This window comes from Somniosus microcephalus, unplaced genomic scaffold (genome assembly GCF_052327205.1).
Source record: "Somniosus microcephalus isolate GS21.2 unplaced genomic scaffold, FLI_Smic_1.0 unresolved_chr4, whole genome shotgun sequence".
NCBI classification, from domain to species: Eukaryota; Metazoa; Chordata; class Chondrichthyes; order Squaliformes; family Somniosidae; genus Somniosus; species Somniosus microcephalus.
This window is the reverse complement of record NW_028225182.1, coordinates 47,287,354-47,307,247: the sequence shown is the minus strand read 5'-3', so window position 1 is coordinate 47,307,247 and position 19,894 is coordinate 47,287,354. Positions and strand designations below refer to the sequence as shown.

Here is a 19,894-nt window from a genome sequence, read left to right as displayed (position 1 = left end):
GAGAAGAGAGAGACCGGAAGACTGTAAGTGCCTAATCGAAAGATGAGGTGCTGTTCCTCGAGCTTACGCTGAGCTTCATTGGAACAGTGTAAGAAGCCGAGGACGGAGAGGTCAGAGTGGGAGTGGAGCGGAGAATTAAAATGACAGGCGACCGGAAGCTCGGGTCCCCCTTACGGACTGAGCGGAGGTGTTCCGCAAAGCGGTCACCCATCTGCGTTTGGTCTCCCCAATGTAGAGGAGACCGCATCGTGAGCAGCGAACACAGTATACTAGATTGCAAGGAGTACAAGTAAATCGCTGTTTCACCTGGAGATGATTCCAATTAGATGATCCTTGAATCTCAGTTCAACAGCCCTTCTTTCCCCCAGTCTCCCATATTTTTATAACTAATTAAACACAAATGAAGCAGTGTCCTGGAGATTAATCATCACTTCCCAGAGACTCCAGAGCAATGCTGGAGGGCTGGCTATCCCTCTGTGCTATCTAGTGAATGAGTCAAACGAGGGATAGAACATAATGTTAGATCTGTTAATTTCAGTGGACCACACTAATCTGAGGTCAACGCACTAAAATAAAAGATTTTGAGTCCGGTGGTAGTTTTTAAATAGTCGATTTATTGCAGCACTGACTTACACTGTTCGATCTCTTTGTTCGACTGAAAAGCATGTTAAAAATGGCTGGTTCTTATACAGCATCAGATTACAGCAAATGCACCTGCCCCTTTAGGGGCAGCAGCATGCATGCGGCGCTATGGTTAGTTCAGCTAAATCGGCCGACCTGACGTTACCACACTGTGATTGGATCTCTGGTGCATCACCCCATTCCTTTGTTCTACAGTTCAGCTAAATCGGCTGACCTGACGTTACCACACTGTGATTGGATCTCTGGTGCATCACCCCATTGCTTTGTTCTACAGTTCAAGCAGCACGTGGTTGACTGCTTCTGTGGCTGTTTAAGCACAATCAGATTACTTCAGTCATTAGTATAATCATATTAAAATCTATGTTATTAAAAAAAATATATATATATATATCCCCTAACGACTAAGAACAGAAGAATTTTATTTATTAATTCCTGGGATGTGGGCGTACGCTGGCAGGGCCGGTATTTATTGCCCATCCCGAGTTGCCCCTTGAGAACGTGGGTGGTGAGCCGCCTTCTTGAACTGCTGCAGTCCGTGTGGTGAAGGTGCTCCCACAGCGCTGACTTTGTCGTAGCGGATTGTTACAACTGAGTGGCTCGCTCGGCCATTTCAGAGGAGCAGTTAAGAGTCAACCACATTGCTGTGGGTCTGGAGTCACTATCGGCCAGACCGGGTAAGGGCAGTAGATTTCCTTCCCTAAAGGACATTAAGTGAACCAGATGGGTTTTTACGACAATCCGGTAGTTTCATGGTCACCATTCCTGATACTAGCTTTTTATTCCAAATTTATTGAATTAACTGAATTTAAATTCCCCAGCTGCCGTGGTGGGATTATGAACTCACGTCTCTGCATCATTAGTCCAGGCCTCTGGATTACTAGTCCAGTAACATAACCACTTTACTACCATACCCCCCAACAACATAAGAATTAGGAGCAGGAGTCGGCCATTCGCCCCTCGATCCTGCTCTCCATTCAGTAAGCTGATCTTCGACCTCATCTCCACTTTCCTGAACCTTGGATTCCCCTAGAGTCAAAAATCTATCGATCTCAGCCTTGAATATACTCACCGACTGAGCCTCCACAGCCCACTGGGGTAGAGAATTCCAAAGATTCACCACCCTCCGAGTGAAGAAATTCCTTCTCATCTCAGTCCAAAATGGCCGACCCTTGTTCTGAGACTGTGACCCCTGGTTCTAGACTCCCCAGCCTAGAAACGAAACATAGAAGATAGGAGCAGGAGTAGGCCATTCGGCCCCTCGAGCCCGCTCCGCCATTCAATGAGATCATGGCTGATCATCCAAATTCAGTACCCTGTCCCTGCCTTCTCCCCATATCCCTTGATCCCTTTAGCCTTAAGATATATATCTAACTCCTTCTTGAATATATTTAATGAATTGGCCTCCACTGCCTTCTGTGATAGAGAATTCCACAGTTTCACCACTCTCTGGGTGAAGAAATTCCTCCTCATCTCTGTCCTAAATGGCTTACCCTTATCTTTAGACTATGACCCCTGGTTCTGGACTCCCCCGCCATCGGGAACATCCTTCCTGCATCTAGTCTGTCGAGTCCTGTTAGAATTTTATAAGTTTCAATGAGATCCCCTCTCGTTCTTCTAAACTCCAGCGAGTATAAGCCCAATCGACCCAATCTCTCCTCATATGTCATTCCTGCCATCCCAGGTATCAGCCTGGTGAATCTTCGCTGCACTCCCTCCATGGCAAGAACATCCTTCCTCAGATAAGGCGACCAAAACTGCACACAATACTCAAGGTGTGGTCTTACCAAGGCGTTGTACAACTGCAGCAAGACATCCTTGTTCCTGTACTCGAACCATCTTGCTACGAAGGCCAACATACCATTTGCCTTCTTAACTGCCTGCTGCACCTGCATGCTTATCTTCAGCGACTGGTGCACAAGGACCCCCAGGTCTCGTTGCACTTCCCATTCTCCCAATCTATTGCCTCTCAGCATCCGTTCTTTTCTTCAAAGAAGACCAACTCGAAACAAGTGGCTCACCTGGGCCCCGCCGGATATATTGTTCATCCGTTCAATGCCTTGTCCGCAACGTATTGCCCACAGTACGTAGAGGGTTGAAATCTCGTGAGCTTCCACGCAGAAGAGCGTCCTGATGAAGATGTTCAGCAGGCTTCTGGTCGATCTGCCCGGGGGTGGGGGGGAATCAGAGCAGCTGAATTAGCAGCGCGCAAATCACTGGAGAGATCGGCAAAGCTCAGCCATGCTGAGGCTCGAGGTTGGCCTCACGGTATCCATACCATAATAGTTGGCCGTGTTGGCCGGCTCCACTGGTGAGAAGGTGTCGCTCCAACACAGGGAGGCCCTGCCCCCACACGACATGGTCAGAGAGCCCAGTGCAATAGGGTGATAGAGAGAGAGAGAGACCATAGAACAGGGTAAAAGAGAGAGAAAGAGAGAGAGAGAGAGACCAATAGAACAGGGTAACAGAGAGAGAGAGAGAGAGAGAGAGAGAGAGAGACCCATAGAACAGGGTAACAGAGAGAGAGAGAGAGAGACCCCATAGAACAGGGTAACAGAGAGAGAGAGAGAGAGACCCATAGAACAGGGTAACAGAGAGAGAGAGAGAGACCCATAGAACAGGGTAACAGAGAGAGAGAGAGAGAGAGAGAGAGACCCATAGAACAGGGTAACAGAGAGAGAAAGAGAGAGACCCATAGAACAGGGTACAGAGAGAGAGAGAGAGAGAGAGAGAGACCCATAGAACAGGGTAACAGAGAGAGAGAGAGAGACCCATAGAACAGGGTAACAGAGAGAGAGAGAGAGAGAGAGAGAGAGACCCATAGAACAGGGTAACAGAGAGAGAGAGAGAGAGAGAGAGACCCATAGAACAGGGTAACAGAGAGAGAGAGAGAGAGAGAGAGAGAGACCCATAGAACAGGGTAACAGAGAGAGAGAGAGAGAGAGACCCATAGAACAGGGTAACAGAGAGAGAGAGAGAGAGACCCATAGAACAGGGTAACAGAGAGAGAGAGAGAGAGACCCATAGAACAGGGTAACAGAGAGAGAGAGAGAGAGACCCATAGAACAGGGTAACAGAGAGAGAGAGAGAGAGAGACCCATAGAACAGGGTAACAGAGAGAGAAAGAGACCCATAGAACAGGGTAACAGAGAGAGAGAGAGAGAGAGAGAGACCCATAGAACAGGGTAACAGAGAGAGAAAGAGACCATAGAACAGGGTAACAGAGAGAGAGAGAGAGAGAGAGAGAGAGACCCATAGAACAGGGTAACAGAGAGAGAGAGAGAGAGAGAGACCCATAGAACAGGGTAACAGAGAGAGAGGAGAGAGAGACCCATAGAACAGGGTAACAGAGAGAGAGAGAGACCATAGACTAGGGTGAGAGGGAAAGAGGGAGGGGAGAGAGAGGGAGAGGGAGAGAGGGGGGAGAGAGGGAGAGAGAGAGAGGGAGACCCATAGAACAGGGTAACAGAGAGAGAGAGAGACCATAGACTAGGGTGAGAGGGAAAGAGGGAGGGGAGAGGGAGAGAGGGGGGAGAGAGGGAGAGAGAGAGGGAGAGAGAGAGAGGGAGGGAGAGAGAGGGAGGGAGAGAGAGGGGGAGAGATAGAGGGAGAGAGGGAGGGGAGAGAGGGAGGGAGAGAGAGGGAAGGGAGAGGGGGAGAGAGAGGGAGGGAGGGAGGGAGGGAGAGAGGAGAGAGGGAGAGAGAGACAGGGAGGGAGGGAGAGAGAGGGGAGGGAGAGGGGGAGAGAGGGGGAGAGAGAGGGGAGGGAGAGGGGAGAGAGAGGGGAGGGAGAGGGGAGGGAGAGGGGGGAGCGAGAGGGAGGGACAGGAGAGAGGGGAGGGAGGGAGAGAGTGGGAGAGAGAAAGAGGGAGGGAGGGAGGGAAAGGGAAGGAGAGAGAGGGGAGAGTGGGAGAGGGAGGGAGAGGGAGCGAGAGGGGAGAGTGGAGAGGAGGGAGAGGGAGGGAGAGAGGGAGAGGGAGAGGGAGAGGAGAGAGGGAGCGGGAGGGAGAAGGAGGGAGAGAGAGGGAGAGAGAGGGGAGAGTGGGAGAGGGAGGGAGAGGGAGGGAGAGGGAGGGAGAGAAGGAGGAGAGTGGGAGGGGAGAGAGGGAGAGGAGGGAGGGAGAGGATAGAGTGGGAGGGAGGGAGTGAGGGAGAGGAAGGAGAGGGAGGGAGAGGGAGGGGAGAGAGGTAGAGGGAGAGAGAAAGAGGGGAGAGTGGGAGAGTCCATAGAACAGGAGAAGACAGAATCAGAGAGCCCATTAACTAGAAACTTCGGATAAGAGTTGGGATTTTCCTGTTTTGACCCTGATTGCCCAATCCAGAGTGAGTAATTGAGCAGTAAATATCTCGTACTCAGCCCACACCGTCCGCTCGATAAATTCCTTGGCCGTCATGGAGTCCAACTGTTTGGCACTGGGGTGTTTCCAGGGAGTTGCTTGGGGGATCTGCAACACAAGAAGACACACATCTCTGGCTGACTCCCCCATCCCGTTCAGGACTGCAAAGGCTCTTTAATTGCAATTGAAGAATATCGGCCGTTCCTTCATCGTCGCTGGGTCACAATCCTGGAACTCCCTCCCTAACAGCACTGTGGGAGCACCTTCACCACACGGACTGCAGCGGTTCAAGAAGGCGGCTCACTGCCACCTTCTCGAGGGCGATTAGGGATGGGCAATAATGCTGGGCCTCGCCAGCGACGCCTACATCCCAGGAATGAATTTTTAAAAGCTATGGTGTGTGTGTGCGTACAGTGTACGCGGGTACGGCGTGTGGTGCACAGTTACTCGTTACCCCATCACTGCAATGTCCTGTGCGGGATGACTGCCGTGTTCGGACTTCCCACAAACCAAATCTGTGCCGAATCGACACACACTTTTTTTTTGTAAATTTGTCCCTGGGTGTCGACAGGGGCCAAACAGCGGGTTGTAGAAGGCGATGTAAGCCAAACTGAGCCGGGCCATTATAACGCAGGTTAAGGGTAATCGGGAGAAAATTCGCGGCGCCCTTCTGGCCCTCCGGGCGCGGACTGGGACGGGTCAAGTAAAAGCAGCATCTGAACCAAACCAACTGTTGCCAAGAGGATCCTTTCCCCCCCCCCTCCCCCACTCGTGAGTCGACGGGGGCTCATGCGGTCAAGAGGGGCTCAATCACCAGTCAACTCCTGATTGTCTTTATATGAAATGTTATGGGTCGGCAACCCACTGCTTCGAGCCCTGGCTGTGCTGCTTGTCTGTAAATTGAAAGGCAGCTCATCCGATAAGGGTCATAAGAACATAGGAAATAGGAGCAGGAATAGGCCACTTGGCCCCTCGAGCCTGCTCCGCCATTCAATAAGATCATGGCTGATCTTGGGCTCAAAGCCACTTCCCAGCCCGCTCCCCATAACCCTTCACTCCCTTATCTTGCAAAAATCTGTCTATCTCCACTTTAAATGTATTTAATGACCCAGCCTCCACGGCTCTCTGGGGCAGAGAATTCCACAGATTTACGACCCTCTGAGAGAAGAAATTCCTCCTCATCTCAGTTCTAAAAGGGCGACCCTTTATTCTGAGACTGTGCCCCCGAGTTCTAGATTTGCCCTCTCCGCAACTACCTTGTCGAGCCCCCTCAGTATTGAAGAGATCGCAAAGTCTCTGTTTGAAGAATAGACTCAGTCGAGAATATTTTGGTGGACCTTATGGGCTGAGGGTGTTTTCCCTGTGGTGGGATCGCCCTGTGCAGATGCGTGGGGGACTGGTTTGTTAAAACTCCAGAGAACGCATGGCAGTTGGCTGTGACAAAAGAACTGTCAGTCATCCAGAATGTATGGGTTCGCCCGACAGTCCTGGAAAAAGGAAGGGGGCCATTGAACTTGATTAGAAAGGCCACTCTAATATGCAAAAGCACTTCTCACCTCCATCTTGGAAGAGAAGCAGAACAATGAACCCACTGGCCTCAGCCAGCCGAAGAGGAGCCAGTTTTTCCCAACACAAAGACCGAAAGATATGTCCCAGACTTAGGGCCATTAACCCAATACTCATGGGTCCGAGGATGACTCATCACTGGTTAAGTACCGGAGTGCTTAGAAACAAAAGGATTTTAAAGATTGGCGGGGAAGATAGGGGTAGCCAGACTCCTATAAAGATAGACTCTTTTCCACCATTCTTTCTCTCTCTCGCTCCACCAAGATCGACCTAACAAGAAGTGCCAGAGGAAGAAGCCGCTGAGCGGAGCGATCGAGACCGACTGTGTGTGGTGGTAAGCATGGTCTCGAGTGTCCCAAGCCCGTAACCAGATATCCCAGGCGAGCTGGGTGAGCTGTAAGGGGCTCAGAGTTTTTCTCAGAAGTGAAGTTTTGGGCTATTCCGAGGGGGGGGAGCTTCGTTTGGTTCAGCCAGGCGAAGGGGTTTATGCGACTGGGTAATTCGTTGGTAGGGGTGGAGTTAGAGCCCACCATAGCAACAAGGGAATTACTGCATGTTATAGTCCCCAGTTGTGTACTGTATGTATGTTGTTTGTAACCTGGATCTTATTCTCCACAGAGACAGTGATTTCGTTTAGTAGTGCATGTTTTAGCCAGTGTATGTTAGACCAAATAAATATAAGTCTGATTTTTCACCGAAGCATTCCTGTCCGTGACTTATTCCATTTACACTCTGAATAATAATTCCCGGGTATAGAACTTTCGTAACACGGGGGCGATTCGAACCGTCCGTCTAGCAATTGGGCTAGGATCAAAAACCGCTTATAGTATCTTATATGTTTCAATAAGATCACCTCTCATTCTTCTAAATTCCAATGAGTATAGGCCCAACCTGCTCAACCTTTCTTCATAAGTCAACCCCCTTCATCTCAGGAATCAACCGAGTGAACCTTCTCTGAACTGCCTCCAATGCAAGTATATCCTTCCTTAAATAAGGAGACCAAAACTGTACGCAGTACTCCACTGTGTTATCTCATCAATACCCTGTACAGTTGTACAGGTCAAAGCTTCCCCCAGAAGACTACGTTAACCAAGCGACTAAACGCTACCCGGGCCGCACGCACCTCGGCCGCCAGCTTGTCGATGGTACGGATGGCGTTGTTCAGGTCCAGGAGGCCAATCGGATTGTAGATGGGTGGGATCACGCCGCTGAACCTTCGCACCGAGCCCTGAAAGGTTAAGGGTCACATTAGAACAAAGCCTTTGCCGCCACCCCCCCCCACCCCACCCCACCCCACCCCACACGTCTTCTCTCCTCGCTCATTGCTCGAGCGACATTTTTCTTGCGCACAGATCGAGGCAGAGTTACAAATCCCCTGTGCGCAGGGTGACGCCAGGGATGAAAAGAGGAGAAGGCTATGGGGGAACGAATAAGGGCGGGGCAGTGGGACAAATCGGCGAGCTCGAGTAAAGAGACGGCACAAGCGGGATAGGCCAAATGGCCGCCTTCTGTGCTCTAGGACCTCACTAAGGCAAGGGCCCTTCAACAGGGTCAGGCTCAATAATTCCAAGGGTGCCATTGCACATCAGTACCTTCCCCCGCCCCCCCACCCCTGTAACGGGCCGTGAACCTAGACGGCGAGCGTGGGCAGGATAGTCACCTGTGGGTGCCATCACAGCCAGCCTGGTCCCGTCCTTGCCCAAAACCGGATACACTTAAGAAACATAGAAACATAGAAAAATAGGAGCAGGAGTCGGCCGTTCGGCCCTTCGAGCCTGCTCCACCATTCAATATGATCATGGCTGATCCTCTATCTCAATACCATATTCTCGCTCTCTCCCCATACCCCTTGATGCCTTTTGTGTCTAGAAATCTATCTATCTCCTTCTTAATTATATTCAATGACTTGGCCTCCACAGCCTTCTGTGGTAGAGAATTCCACAGGTTCACCACCCTCTGAGTGAAGAAAGTTCTCCTCATCTCAGCCCTAAATGTCCTACCCCGTATCCTGAGACTGTGACCCCTCGTTCTAGACTCCCCCAGCCAGGGGAAACATCCTCCCTGCATCCAGTCTGTCTAGCCCTGTCGGAATTTTATACGTTTCAATGAGATCCCCTCTCATTCTCCTAAACTCTAGTGAATACAGGCCTAGTCGACCCAATCGCTCCTCATACGACAGTCCTGCCACCCCAGGAGTCAGTCTGGTGAACCTTCGCTGCACTCCCTCTATGGCAAGTGGCACTGGCAATGATCAGGAGCAGGGAACCTGGGTGACGCTCCCCACTTTCCTGGTAACTTCACCACTGCCCGGGGCGAAAGCCGACACGGACCAACAATGGAACCTTCCATCTCGATGTGCCTCAGTACCATTCGGGGGCAGTGAATCGGAGTGGAGGGGGGGTGATCTGGGGAGACGGGGGAACGAGTGCCACTTTAAGCGATTAGAAGTTCAAAACTGTTCTTAAAATAACAGAATTTTGTTTTAAAATCCCCTCCCGCTGTGTATTGAAGGAATGCATTTCCTCCACTGCAGCTGATATTTCCTCGAGGGATGTGTGGTGTTTGTGAGAACATAGCATAAGAACTAGGAGCAGGAGTCGGCCACACGGCCCCTCGAGCCTGCAATAAGATCATGGCTGATCACTAACCTCATCTCCACTTTCCTGCACTATTCCCATATCCCTTGATCCCCTTAATATCCAAAAATCTATCGACCTCAGCCTTGAATATACTCAACGACTGAGCCTCCAAAGCCCTCTGGGGTAGAGAATTCCAAAGATTCACCACCCTCTGAGTGAAGAAATGTCTCCTCATCTCAGTCCTAAATGGCCGACCCCTTATTCGGAGACTGTGACCCCTGGTTCTAGACTCCCCAGCCAGCGGGGACAATCTCTCAGCATCTGCCCTGTCAAGCCCTCTATGAATACAGGAAACTCTTTTAACCAGCAAAATTCAGGAGTAGGCTCAGGTAAGTTTTACTATATATTAGTGGCCGTGTAACCAGGGTTCCTGGACCTGTGGCCGTGTAACCGGGGTTTGTGCACCTGTGGCCGTGTAACAGGGACTCCTGGACCTGTGGCCGTGTAACTGGGGTTCCTGCACAAGTGCCGTGTAACCGGGGCTCCTGCACAAGTGCCGTGTAACCGGGGCTCCTGCACCTGTGGCCGTGTAACTGGGGACTCCTGGACCTGTGGCCGTGTAACTGGGGTTCCTGCACAAGTTCCGTGTAACCGGGGCTCCTGCACAAGTGCCGTGTAACCGGGGCTCCTGCACCTGTGGCCGTGTAACTGGGGTTCCTGCACCTGTGGCCGTGTAACCGGGGACTCCTGGATCTGTGGCCATGTACGGGGCTCTCGTACCTTGGTAAGTATACCTCTCTACTCCGGACTTATTGATCAACCGGCACCACGCCCGTCCCGTCGGTGCCGGATAAAAAAAGAGTTTCCCGTATTATGTTTCAATGGGATCACCTCTCATTCTGCTAAACTCCAGAGATTTTCAGCCCGATCTACTTAATCCTTCCTTGTAGGACATCCCTCTCATCCCAGGAACCAGTCTGGTGAACCTTCGTTGCACTCCCTCTAAGGCAAGTATATCCTTCCTTGGGTAAGGAGACCAAAGCTGTGCACAGTACTCCAGGTGTGGTCTCACCAGGGCCCTGTACAATTGCAGCAACATATTATTCACGTGGAACAAACAGAGGATTAGGGGAATTTGCAAAAATTTGATTTAGGATGACTTCCATTTATCACTGGGGCAGTGCCAGGAAAATGGGAAGGAGCACCCAGGGTCCCTGCTCCTGATCATAGACCGTGTCACTTGCTGGAATGTGTATCTGGTTTTTTGCAAGGGCTGGATCGGGTTGGGTGGCGAGGGCCTCCACAGTTGAATAGTAAGTGTCTAGCCCATTGGCGCCCAGGAGGGCAGCCCAAATCCACCGGCTGGGCCTGTGCTTAAGTTGAAAGCCAGCGCAGGGTGTTGCTGTACACTTCTGCAGGTGAGGTGGACACAATGGGTTTACATCGAATGACATCGGATATACGGCACAGAAACAGGCCATTCGGCCCAACCAGTCCACGCCGGCGTTTATGCTCCACTCGAGCCTCCTCCCGTCTTTCCTCATCTAACTCTATCAGCATAACCCTCTATTCCCTTCTTCCTCATGTGCTTATCTAGCCTCCCCCTTAAATGCATCGATACTATTCGCTTCAACCACTCCCTGTGGCAGCGAGTTCCACATTCTCACCACTCTCTGGGTAAAGAAGTTTCTTCTGAATTCTCTATTTGATTTCTTGGTGACTATCTTATATTGATGGCCTCTAGTTATGCTCTTCCCCACAAGTGGAAACATTGGCCTAGAAATTGGGTTCTGGCGTAGGCAGGGCTTTAGCGCCGGAAGTTAGTGCCGGCGCTAAGTCCCCCTGCGCGCGCCAAAAATTCAGTAGTGCCGCGCCCAAACGGCTGCCGGCGCTACTGAAGGGTCTTTGCGGCGGTACATCGGCGCTAACTGCCGTTTCGCGCCGCAATTCCGGCGCTGCGGCACCCGATGCGGTGCGGCAGGCTGGGGACGTGCAGGCCTCCTCCTCCCGTTAAGGAGGAGCTGCCTGCACCCGGCCGCGGCCCGCGCAAATCAGCTTAAAAATGAGCCCGGCACCTCGGACAAGTGCCGGGCTTGCATCTGTTCCGGGGGGGGGGGGGGAGAAGTCCGGGGAGGGAGCTGCGGGCAGGCGGCCGGCGGGAAAGTGGCCGGCCGCCGCGGGGCCTTTAATGCGCCGGCGCAAACTGGAGTAAGGCACCTCTGACAGAACGTTGCTTGCGGCTGCCACGGGCGAGGCGGCCGCAACTCAATTTCGGAGTTCGGGCGGGTTACCACGGCAACCGGGACGCTGCGCACACCAATGACGTCATCGGTGCCGGCGCAGCGCTACCGGTGCAACGCCGATTTAGGGCCCCAGGGAATTTTTAAACTGGCCATAACTCTGGCGCTAGTCCCTCTAGCGCCTCAAAAGCAGCGCTAAGGCAACTGAATTTCTAGGCCATTCTCTCTGTATCCACTCTATCAAAACCTTTCATCATTTTAAAGACCTCTATTAGGTCACCCCTCTGCCTTCTCTTTTCAAGAGAAAAGAGACCCAGCCTGTTCATCCTTTCCTGATATGTATACCCTCGCATTTCTGGTATCATCCTTGTAAATCTTCTCTGCACCCTCTCTTCTCTGCATCCTTTATATCATTTTTATAATATGGCGACCAGAACGGTACGCAGTACTCCAAGTGTGGTCTAACCAAGGTTCGATACAGGTTTAACATAACTTCCCTACTTTTCAATTCTGTCCCTCTAGAAATAAACCCTAGTGCTTGGTTTGCTTTTTTTATGGCCTTATTGATCTGTGTCACTACTTTTATTGATTTGTGTATTTGTGCTCCCAGATCGCTTTGCTCCTCTACCCTTGGACACTTATTTTCCAAGTAATATGTGGCCTCCTTATTTTCTTACCAAAATGTAATACCTCACATTTATCTACAGGAAACTCTTTTTTTATCCAGCACCGACGGGACCGGCGTGATGTCGGTTTATCAAAAAGTCCGGATTACAGAGAGGTATAGTAAAAGGTACGAGAGCCCCGTACACGGCCACAGATCCAGGCGTCCCTGTTGCTTAGCAACAGGTGCAGGAACCCCGGCCACAAGATCCAGGCGCCCCTGTTGCTTAGCAACAGGTGCAGGAACCCCGGCCACAAGATCCAGGCGTCCCTGTTGCTTAGCAACAGGTGCAGGAACCCTGGCCACAAGGTCCAGGCATCCCTGTTGCTTAGCAACAGGTGCAGGAACCCCAGCCACAAGATCCAGGCGTCCCTGTTGCTTAGCAACAGGTGCAGGAACCCCGGTTACACAGCCACAGATCCAGGAACGGCCACTGATATGAAGTAAAATTTACCTGAAACTACTCCTAAATTTTGCCGGTTAACAGAGATTTCTGATTATTTAAGTGCCAGTAAATCGAGAGTTTCCTGTATGTTGAAATTCATTTTCCAATTATATGCCCATTCTGCAAGTTTATTAATGTCTTATTGTAATTTGTTGCAGTCCTCCTCAGTGTTGACTATCCCCCCTAATTTGGTGCCGTCCGCAAATTTAGAAATTGGGTTTTTGATTTAAAAGTCTAAATAGTTAATGTAAATTGTCAACAGCCATGGTCCCAGCACTGAACCTTGTGGAACACCACTACCCACCTTCTGGCACTCTGAATAGCTACCCTTTACCCCTAATCTCTCCTTTCTGCCTTGCAGCCAGGTAGCTTCCCTTTCTGCTCCTTGTCCCCTGACTTCGCATGGTCTGACGTTATTCATTAGTCTATTATGTGGTACCTTATCAAAGGCCTTTTGGAAATCTAGATATGTTACATCTACTCCATTACCCTTGTCTACCCTCTCTGTTACCCTCTTGCAAAAATTCATTGAGGTTGGTCAAGCAAGACTTTTCCTTTTGAAAACCATGCTGACTATTCATTATTATATGTTTAAATGACATTGACTCTGGGATTCGGCCTGTACCTCTGACCCCCGACCCCCGACGCCCCCGCGAACCCCATTTACCTGAATCTCACTCAGGCTGTATTGTGAGTCATCCAGCAGGTAGGTCTCCACCCCCAGCTCCTTCGCTAGCCGCAGGATGTGGTTTTGCGTGGGCCCCACGTAGGCTCCTCCGACGTCCGTGTACCCGAACTGCGGATCCTGCCGGAGTCAAGGGCACACGAGAGAAAGGTGACAGAGTGGGGGTAGAATAGCACCAGCAACAGGACGGAGGAGAGGGGGGGGCAACGAGCCCAAGACAGCAATCGGTACAGCGGCCCCCTCCAACCTCCTACCCCAATCAAACTGAGGAGTGCATGATCTCACCAAGAGAGGCCATGGGAAGGCGTCACTATAGAAAAGTGTCACGGGAAGTATGGGAGCACTCCTGAGGTTGGGACTGAGGCATACTTATGGGACACTGCAGAGGGAGCATTGCACTGCATCAAACCCCTGCCGTGGGAGTGTTTGATGGGACAGTGTAGAGGGAGCTTTACTCTGTATCTAACCCGTGCTGTACCTGCCCTGGGAGTGTTTGATGGGACAGTGTAGTGGGAGCTTTACTCTGTATCTAACCCGTGCTGTACCTGCCCTGGGAGTGTTTGATGGGACAGTGTAGAGGGAGCTTTACTCTGTATCTAACCCATGCTGTACCTGCCCTAGGAGTGTTTGATGGGGCAGTGTAGAGGGAGCTTTACTCTGTATCTAACCCATTCTGTACCTGCCCTGGAAGTGCTTGATGGGATAGTGTCGAGAGAGCTTTACTCTGTATCTAACCCGTGCTGTACCTGCCCTGGGAGTGTTTGATGGAACAGTGTAGAGGGAGCTTTACTCTGTATCTAACCCGTGCTGTACCTGCCCTGGGAGTGTTTGATGGGGCAGTGTAGAGGGAGCTTTACTCTGTATCTAACCCATGCTGTACCTGCCCTGGGAGTGTTTGATGGGGCAGTGTAGAGGGAGCTTTACTCTGTATCTAACCCATTCTGTACCTGCCCTAGGAGTGTTTGATGGGACAGCGTAGAGGGAGCTTTACTCTGTATCTAATCCGTGCTGTACCTGTCCTGGGAGTGTTTGACGGGGCACTGTAGAGGGATCTTTGCTCTGTATCTAACCCATGCTGTACCTGCCCTGGGAGTGTTGATGGGACAGTGTAGAGGAAGCTTTACTCTGTATCTAAGCTGTGCTGTACCTGCCCTGGGAGTGTTTGATGGGACAATGTAGAGGGAGCTTTGCTCTGTATCTAACCCGTGCTGTACCTGTCCTGGGAGTGTTTGATGGGACAGTGTAGAGGGAGCTTTACTTTGTATCTAACCCGTGCTGTACCTGCCCTGGAAGTGCTTGATGGGATAGTGTCGAGAGAGCTTTACTCTGTATCTAACCCGTGCTGTACCTGCCCTGTGTGTGTTTGATGGGACAGTGTAGAAACATAGAAGATAGGAGCAGGAGTAGGCCATTCGACCCCTCGAGCCTGCTCCGCCATTCAATGAGATCATGGCTGATCATCCAAATTCAGTACGCTGTCCCTGCTTTCTCCCCATATCCCTTGACCCCCTTAGCCTTAAGAAATATATCGAACTCCTTCTTGAATATATTTAAAGAACTGGCCTCAACTGTCTTCTGTGGTAGAGAATTCCACAGGTTCACCACTCTCTGGGTGAAGAAATTCCTCCTTATCTCATTCCTAAATGGCTTACCCCTTATCCTTAGACTGTGACCCCTGGTTCTTGACTCTCCCGCCATCGGGAACAGCCTTCCTGCATCTAGTCTGTCTAGTCCTATTAGAATTTTATAAGTTTTAATGAGATCCCCTCTCATTCTTCTAAACTCTAGCGAATATAAGCCTAATCGACCCAATCTCTCTTCATACGTCATTCCTGCCATCCCAGGTATCAGTCTGGTGAATCTTCGCTGCACTCCCTCCATGGCAAGAACATTCTTCCTCAGATAAGGCGACCAAAACTGCACACAATACTCAAGGTGTGGTCTCACCAAGGCCCTGTACAACTGCAGCAAGTCATCCTTGCTCCTGTACTCGGCTCCTCTCGCTATGAAGGCCAGCATACCATTTGCCTTCTTAACCGCCTGCTGCACCTGCATGCTTACCTTCAGCAACTGGTGTACAAGGACACCCAGGTCTCGTTGCACTTCCCCTTTTCCCAATCAATTGCCGTTCAGATAATAATCTGCCTTCCTATTTTTGCCACCAAAGTGGATAACCTCGCATTTATCCACATTATACTGCATCTGCCATGCATCTGCCCAATCGCCCAATCTGTCCAAATCGTACTGGAGTTTCTCTGCATCATCCTCACGGCACACACGCCCACCTAGCTTTGTGTCATCTGCAAACTTGGAGACATTACATCTAGTTCCCTCGTCTAGATCATTAATATATATTGTGAATAACTGGGGTCCTAGCACCAATCCCTGTGGTACCCCACTAGACACTGCCTTCCACTCAGAAAAAGACCTGTTTATTCCAACTCTTTGTTTCCTGTCTGCCAACCAGTTCTCTATCCAAGTCAGTACCTTACCCCCAATCCCATGTGCTTTAACTTTGCATGCTAGTCTCTTTTGCGGGACCTTATCGAAAGCCTTCTCAAAGTCCAATTACACCACATCCACAGGTTCTCCCTTATCTATTCTACCAGTTACATCCTCAAAAAATTCCAGTCGATTAGTCAAGCATGATTTACCTTTTGTAAATCCATGTTGACTTTGTCCGATCCTGTCACTGTTTTCCAAGTGCTCTGCTATTACATCTTTTAGAATGGTCTCTAGCATTTTCCCCAATATCGATGTCAGGCTTACCGGTCTATAATTCCCCATTTTTTCTCTATCACCTTTTTTAAATAGTGGGGTAACATTAGCTACCCTCCAATCCATGGGAACTGTTTCAGAGTCTATAGAATTTTGGAAGATGAACAGCAATGCATCTCCTATTTCTAGGTCCACTTCCTTAAGTACCCTAGGATGTAGATTATCAGGCCCTGGGGATTTATCAGCCTTCAATCCCGTCAATTTCACCAACACCATTTCCCTACAAATACCGATTTCATTCAGTTCCTCCCTCTCATTAGACCCTATGTTCCGCAACAGCTCTGGGAGTTTATTTGTGTCCTCCTTTGTGAAGACAGAACCAAAGTATGTATTTAATTGGCCTGCCATGTCTTTGTTCCCCATTATAAATTCCCCTGATTCTGACTGCAAGGGACCTACGCTTGACTTTACCAATCTTTTTCTCTTCACCTATCTATAGAAGCTTTTACAGTCAGTTTTTATGTTCCCTGCTAGCTTACTTTCATAATCTATTTTCCCCCTCTTAATTAATCCCTTTGTCCTCCTTTGCTGAATCCTAAACTGCTCCCAATCCTCAGGTTTGCTGCTTTTTCTGGCCAATTTATATATCCTCTCCTTGGATCTTATGCTATCCCTAATTTCCCTTGTTAGCCAATGTTGAGTCACCTTTTTTGTTTTATTTTTATGCCAAACAGGGATGAACAAATTCTGTAGTTCATCCATGAGATCTTTAAATGTTTGACATTGCCTATTCACCGTCAACCCTTTAAGTAACATTCCCCAATCCATCCTAGCCATCTTGTGCCTCATACCATCATAGTTTCCTTTATTTAAATTCAGTACCCAAGTCTCTGAATCAACTACTTCATTCTCCATCTTAATGAAGAATTCCATCATATTATGATCGCTCCTCCCCAAGTGGCCTCACACAAGATTGCTAATTAATCCTTTCTCATTACATAATACCCAGTCTAAGATGGCCTGATCTTGAATTGGTTCCTCCACATATTGGTCCAGGAAACCATCCCTTATACACTCTAGATATTCCTCCTCCACAGTATTGTTACTAATTTGGATAGCCCAATCTATATGTAGATTAAAGTCACCCATGATAACTGCTGTGCCCTTATTGCATGCATCTCTAATTTCCCATTTAATGCCATCCCCAACCTCAGCATTACTGTTTGGGTGTCTGTATACAACTCCCGCTAACGTTTTCTGCCCCTTGGTATTTCTCAGTTCTACCCATACAGATTCCACATCATCAGAGCTAATATCTTTCCATACTATTGTGTTAATCTCCTCTTTAACCAGCAATGCTACCCCACCACCTTTTCCTTTATGTCTGTCCTTCCTGAATATTGAATACCCCTGGATGTTGAATTCCGAGCCTTTGTCACCCTGGAGCCATGTCTCCGTAATCCCAATTATATCATATCCATTTACATCTATTTGCGCAGCTAATTCATCCACCTTATTCTGAATGTTCCTCGCATTAAGACACAAAGCCTTCAGGCTTGTTTGTTTTAACACTCTTAGACCTTTTAGAATTATTGTTTACTGCGGCCATGTTTGATTTACACCCTTGATTTCTCTGACTTCCACTTTTGCTTTTCTCCTTCATGTCTTTTGCTTCTATCTTTGCTTCCCTTTCCTCTGTCTCCCTGCACAGGTTCCCAACCCCCTGCCATTTTAGTTTAAACCCTCCCCAACAGCACTAGCAAACACTCCCCCTAGGACATCGGTCCCGGTCCTGCCCAGGTGCAAACCATCCAGTTTGTACAGGTCCCACCTCCCCCTGAACCGGTTCCAATGTCCCAAGAATTTGAATCCCTCCCCCTTGCACCATTCTTCTAGCCACGTATTCATCTGAAATATCCTTCTATTTCTACTCTGACTAGCACATGGCACTGGTAGCAATCCCGAGGTTACTACCTTTGAGGTCCTATTTTTTTAATTTACCTCCTAACTCCCTATATTCAGCTTTAAGTCCTCATCCTGTTTTTTACCTATACCGTTGGTACCTATATGCACCATGACAACTGGCTGTTCACCCTCCCCCTCCAGAATGCCCTGCAGCCACTCCGAGAGATCCTTGACCCTTGCACCAGGGAGGCAACATACCATCCTGGAGTCTCATTTGCGGCCGCAGAAACACCTATCTATTTCCCTTACAATAGAATCCTGCTTTTTTACCTCCCATCCCGTGCAGCAGAACCACCCATGGTGCCAGGAAGTTGGTTGCTGTTTCCTTCCCCCGATAAGCCATCCTCCCCAGCAATATCCAAAGCAGTATATCTGTTTGAGAAGGGGATGGCCACAGGGGACCCCTGCACTACCCGCCTGCGCCTACTACTCTGCCTGGCGGTCACCCATTCCCTTCCTGCCTGTGCAGCCTTTACCTGTGGTGTGACCAACTGATTAAATGTGATTTCCACGACGTCCTCAGCATCGCGAATGCTCCAGTATGTATCCATTTGCAGCTCCAGCACCACAATGCGCTCTGTCAGTAGCTGCAGCTGGATACACTTCCTGCACACATGGTCGTCAGGGACACAGGAAGTGTTCCTGATTTCCCACATAGTGCAGGAGGAGCATGCCACGGGGCCGAGCTTTGCTGCCATGACTTATCCTTTAATTAATTTAAATTAAATCAATACCACCAATTATACTACAATTAAATGATATACTCAAGGGCCCTTGTTACTTGCACTCCCCGCTACACAACAGAGACCTTAGAAACTATAACCACGAAATTAAGACCCCCTTAACCTAATAAACTATGAACCTTAACTGTCAAACTATAGAGTAGCATAAATACTCACCCAATCAGCTGCTTCCTCCGGCCCGCGTCACGTTTTTAATCGTGACATGGCTCTGGAACGCCACCGCCGGTCTGTGAGATTGGTAAGCCTCTGTAAAAAAACCCGCGAAAGTGAGTTTAAATACTCACTGAACCTTCGCTCTCACCGCTCCCAACACTGGGCTCTGTAAAAAAGCCCGCGAAAGTGAGTTTAAATACTCACTGAAACTCCACTCTTACCGCTCCCGACAATGGCCTGTGAAAAAAAGCCCGCGAAAGTGAGGGAGCTTCACTCTGTATCTAACCCGTGCTGTACCTGCTCTGGGAGTGTTTGATGGGCCAGTGTAGAGGGAGCTTTACTCTGTATGTAACCTGTGCTGTACCTGCCCTGGGAGTGTTTGATGGGACAGTGTAGGGGGAGCTTTACTCTGTATCGAACCCGTGCTATACCTGCCCTGGGAGTGTTTGATGGGCCAGTGTAGGGGGAGCTTTACTCTGTATTTAACCTGTGCTGTACCTGCCCTGGGAGTGTTTGATGAGACAGTGTAGAGGGAGCTTTACTCTGTATCTAACCCATGCTGTACCTGCCCTGGGAGTGTTTGACGGGACAGTGTAGAGAGAGCTTTACTCTGTATCTAACCCGTGCTGTATTTGCCCTGGGAGTGTTTGATGGGACAGTGTAGAGGGAGCTTTACTCTGTATCTAACCCGTGCTGTACCTGCCCTGGGAGTGTTTGATGGGACAGTGCAGAGGGAGCTTTACTCTGTATCTAACCCGTGCTGTACCTGCCCCGGGAGTGTTTGATGGGACAGTGTAGAGGGAGCTTTACTCTGTATCTAACCCATGTTGTACCTGCCCTGGGAGTGTTTGATGGGGCTCTGTACAGGAAGCTTTACTCTGTACCTAACCCGTGCTGTACCTGCCCTGGGAGTGTTTGATGGGGACAGTGGGGACCTGAAATGAGATGGATTGTATTCTCAGCACTAACATCCGTCAACTTCATGAACACAAAATACAATGATGCTTATCCCACCCACCCTAAAACAGACAATATCCTCACGTGCACGGTGTGTGTACGTCCTCCAACTCTGTCCCTGGCTTCCAGCACCAGGACATCGAGCCCCATCTCACCCAGAAGTTTGGCAGCCGAGAGGCCTGGAACAGACAGAGCTGGAGGTC

General features: G+C 49.7%; 1 protein-coding gene across 2 annotated transcripts in view; it reads right to left on the bottom strand.

The window, feature by feature from the left end:
• Nucleotides 1-2,252: 2,252 nt before the first annotated feature.
• Nucleotides 2,253-19,894, bottom strand: part of LOC147091024 (amine oxidase [flavin-containing] B-like) — a 53,419-nt gene continuing 35,777 nt past the window's right edge. Inside the window, exons 2-5 of one of the 2 annotated variants that reach the window (XM_085977490.1) lie at nt 19,776-19,870; nt 13,138-13,275; nt 7,666-7,770; nt 2,253-2,802 (exon numbers count right to left, since the gene is read on the bottom strand). In XM_085977490.1, the coding sequence (XP_085833616.1) occupies nt 2,692-2,802; nt 7,666-7,770; nt 13,138-13,275; nt 19,776-19,870 (449 nt within the window). In that variant the 3' untranslated portion in view covers nt 2,253-2,691. Of the gene's footprint in view, nt 2,803-4,824; nt 5,085-7,665; nt 7,771-13,137; nt 13,276-19,775; nt 19,871-19,894 lie in introns of those variants that run through there. The other variant, XM_085977489.1, reaches the window with a different exon arrangement.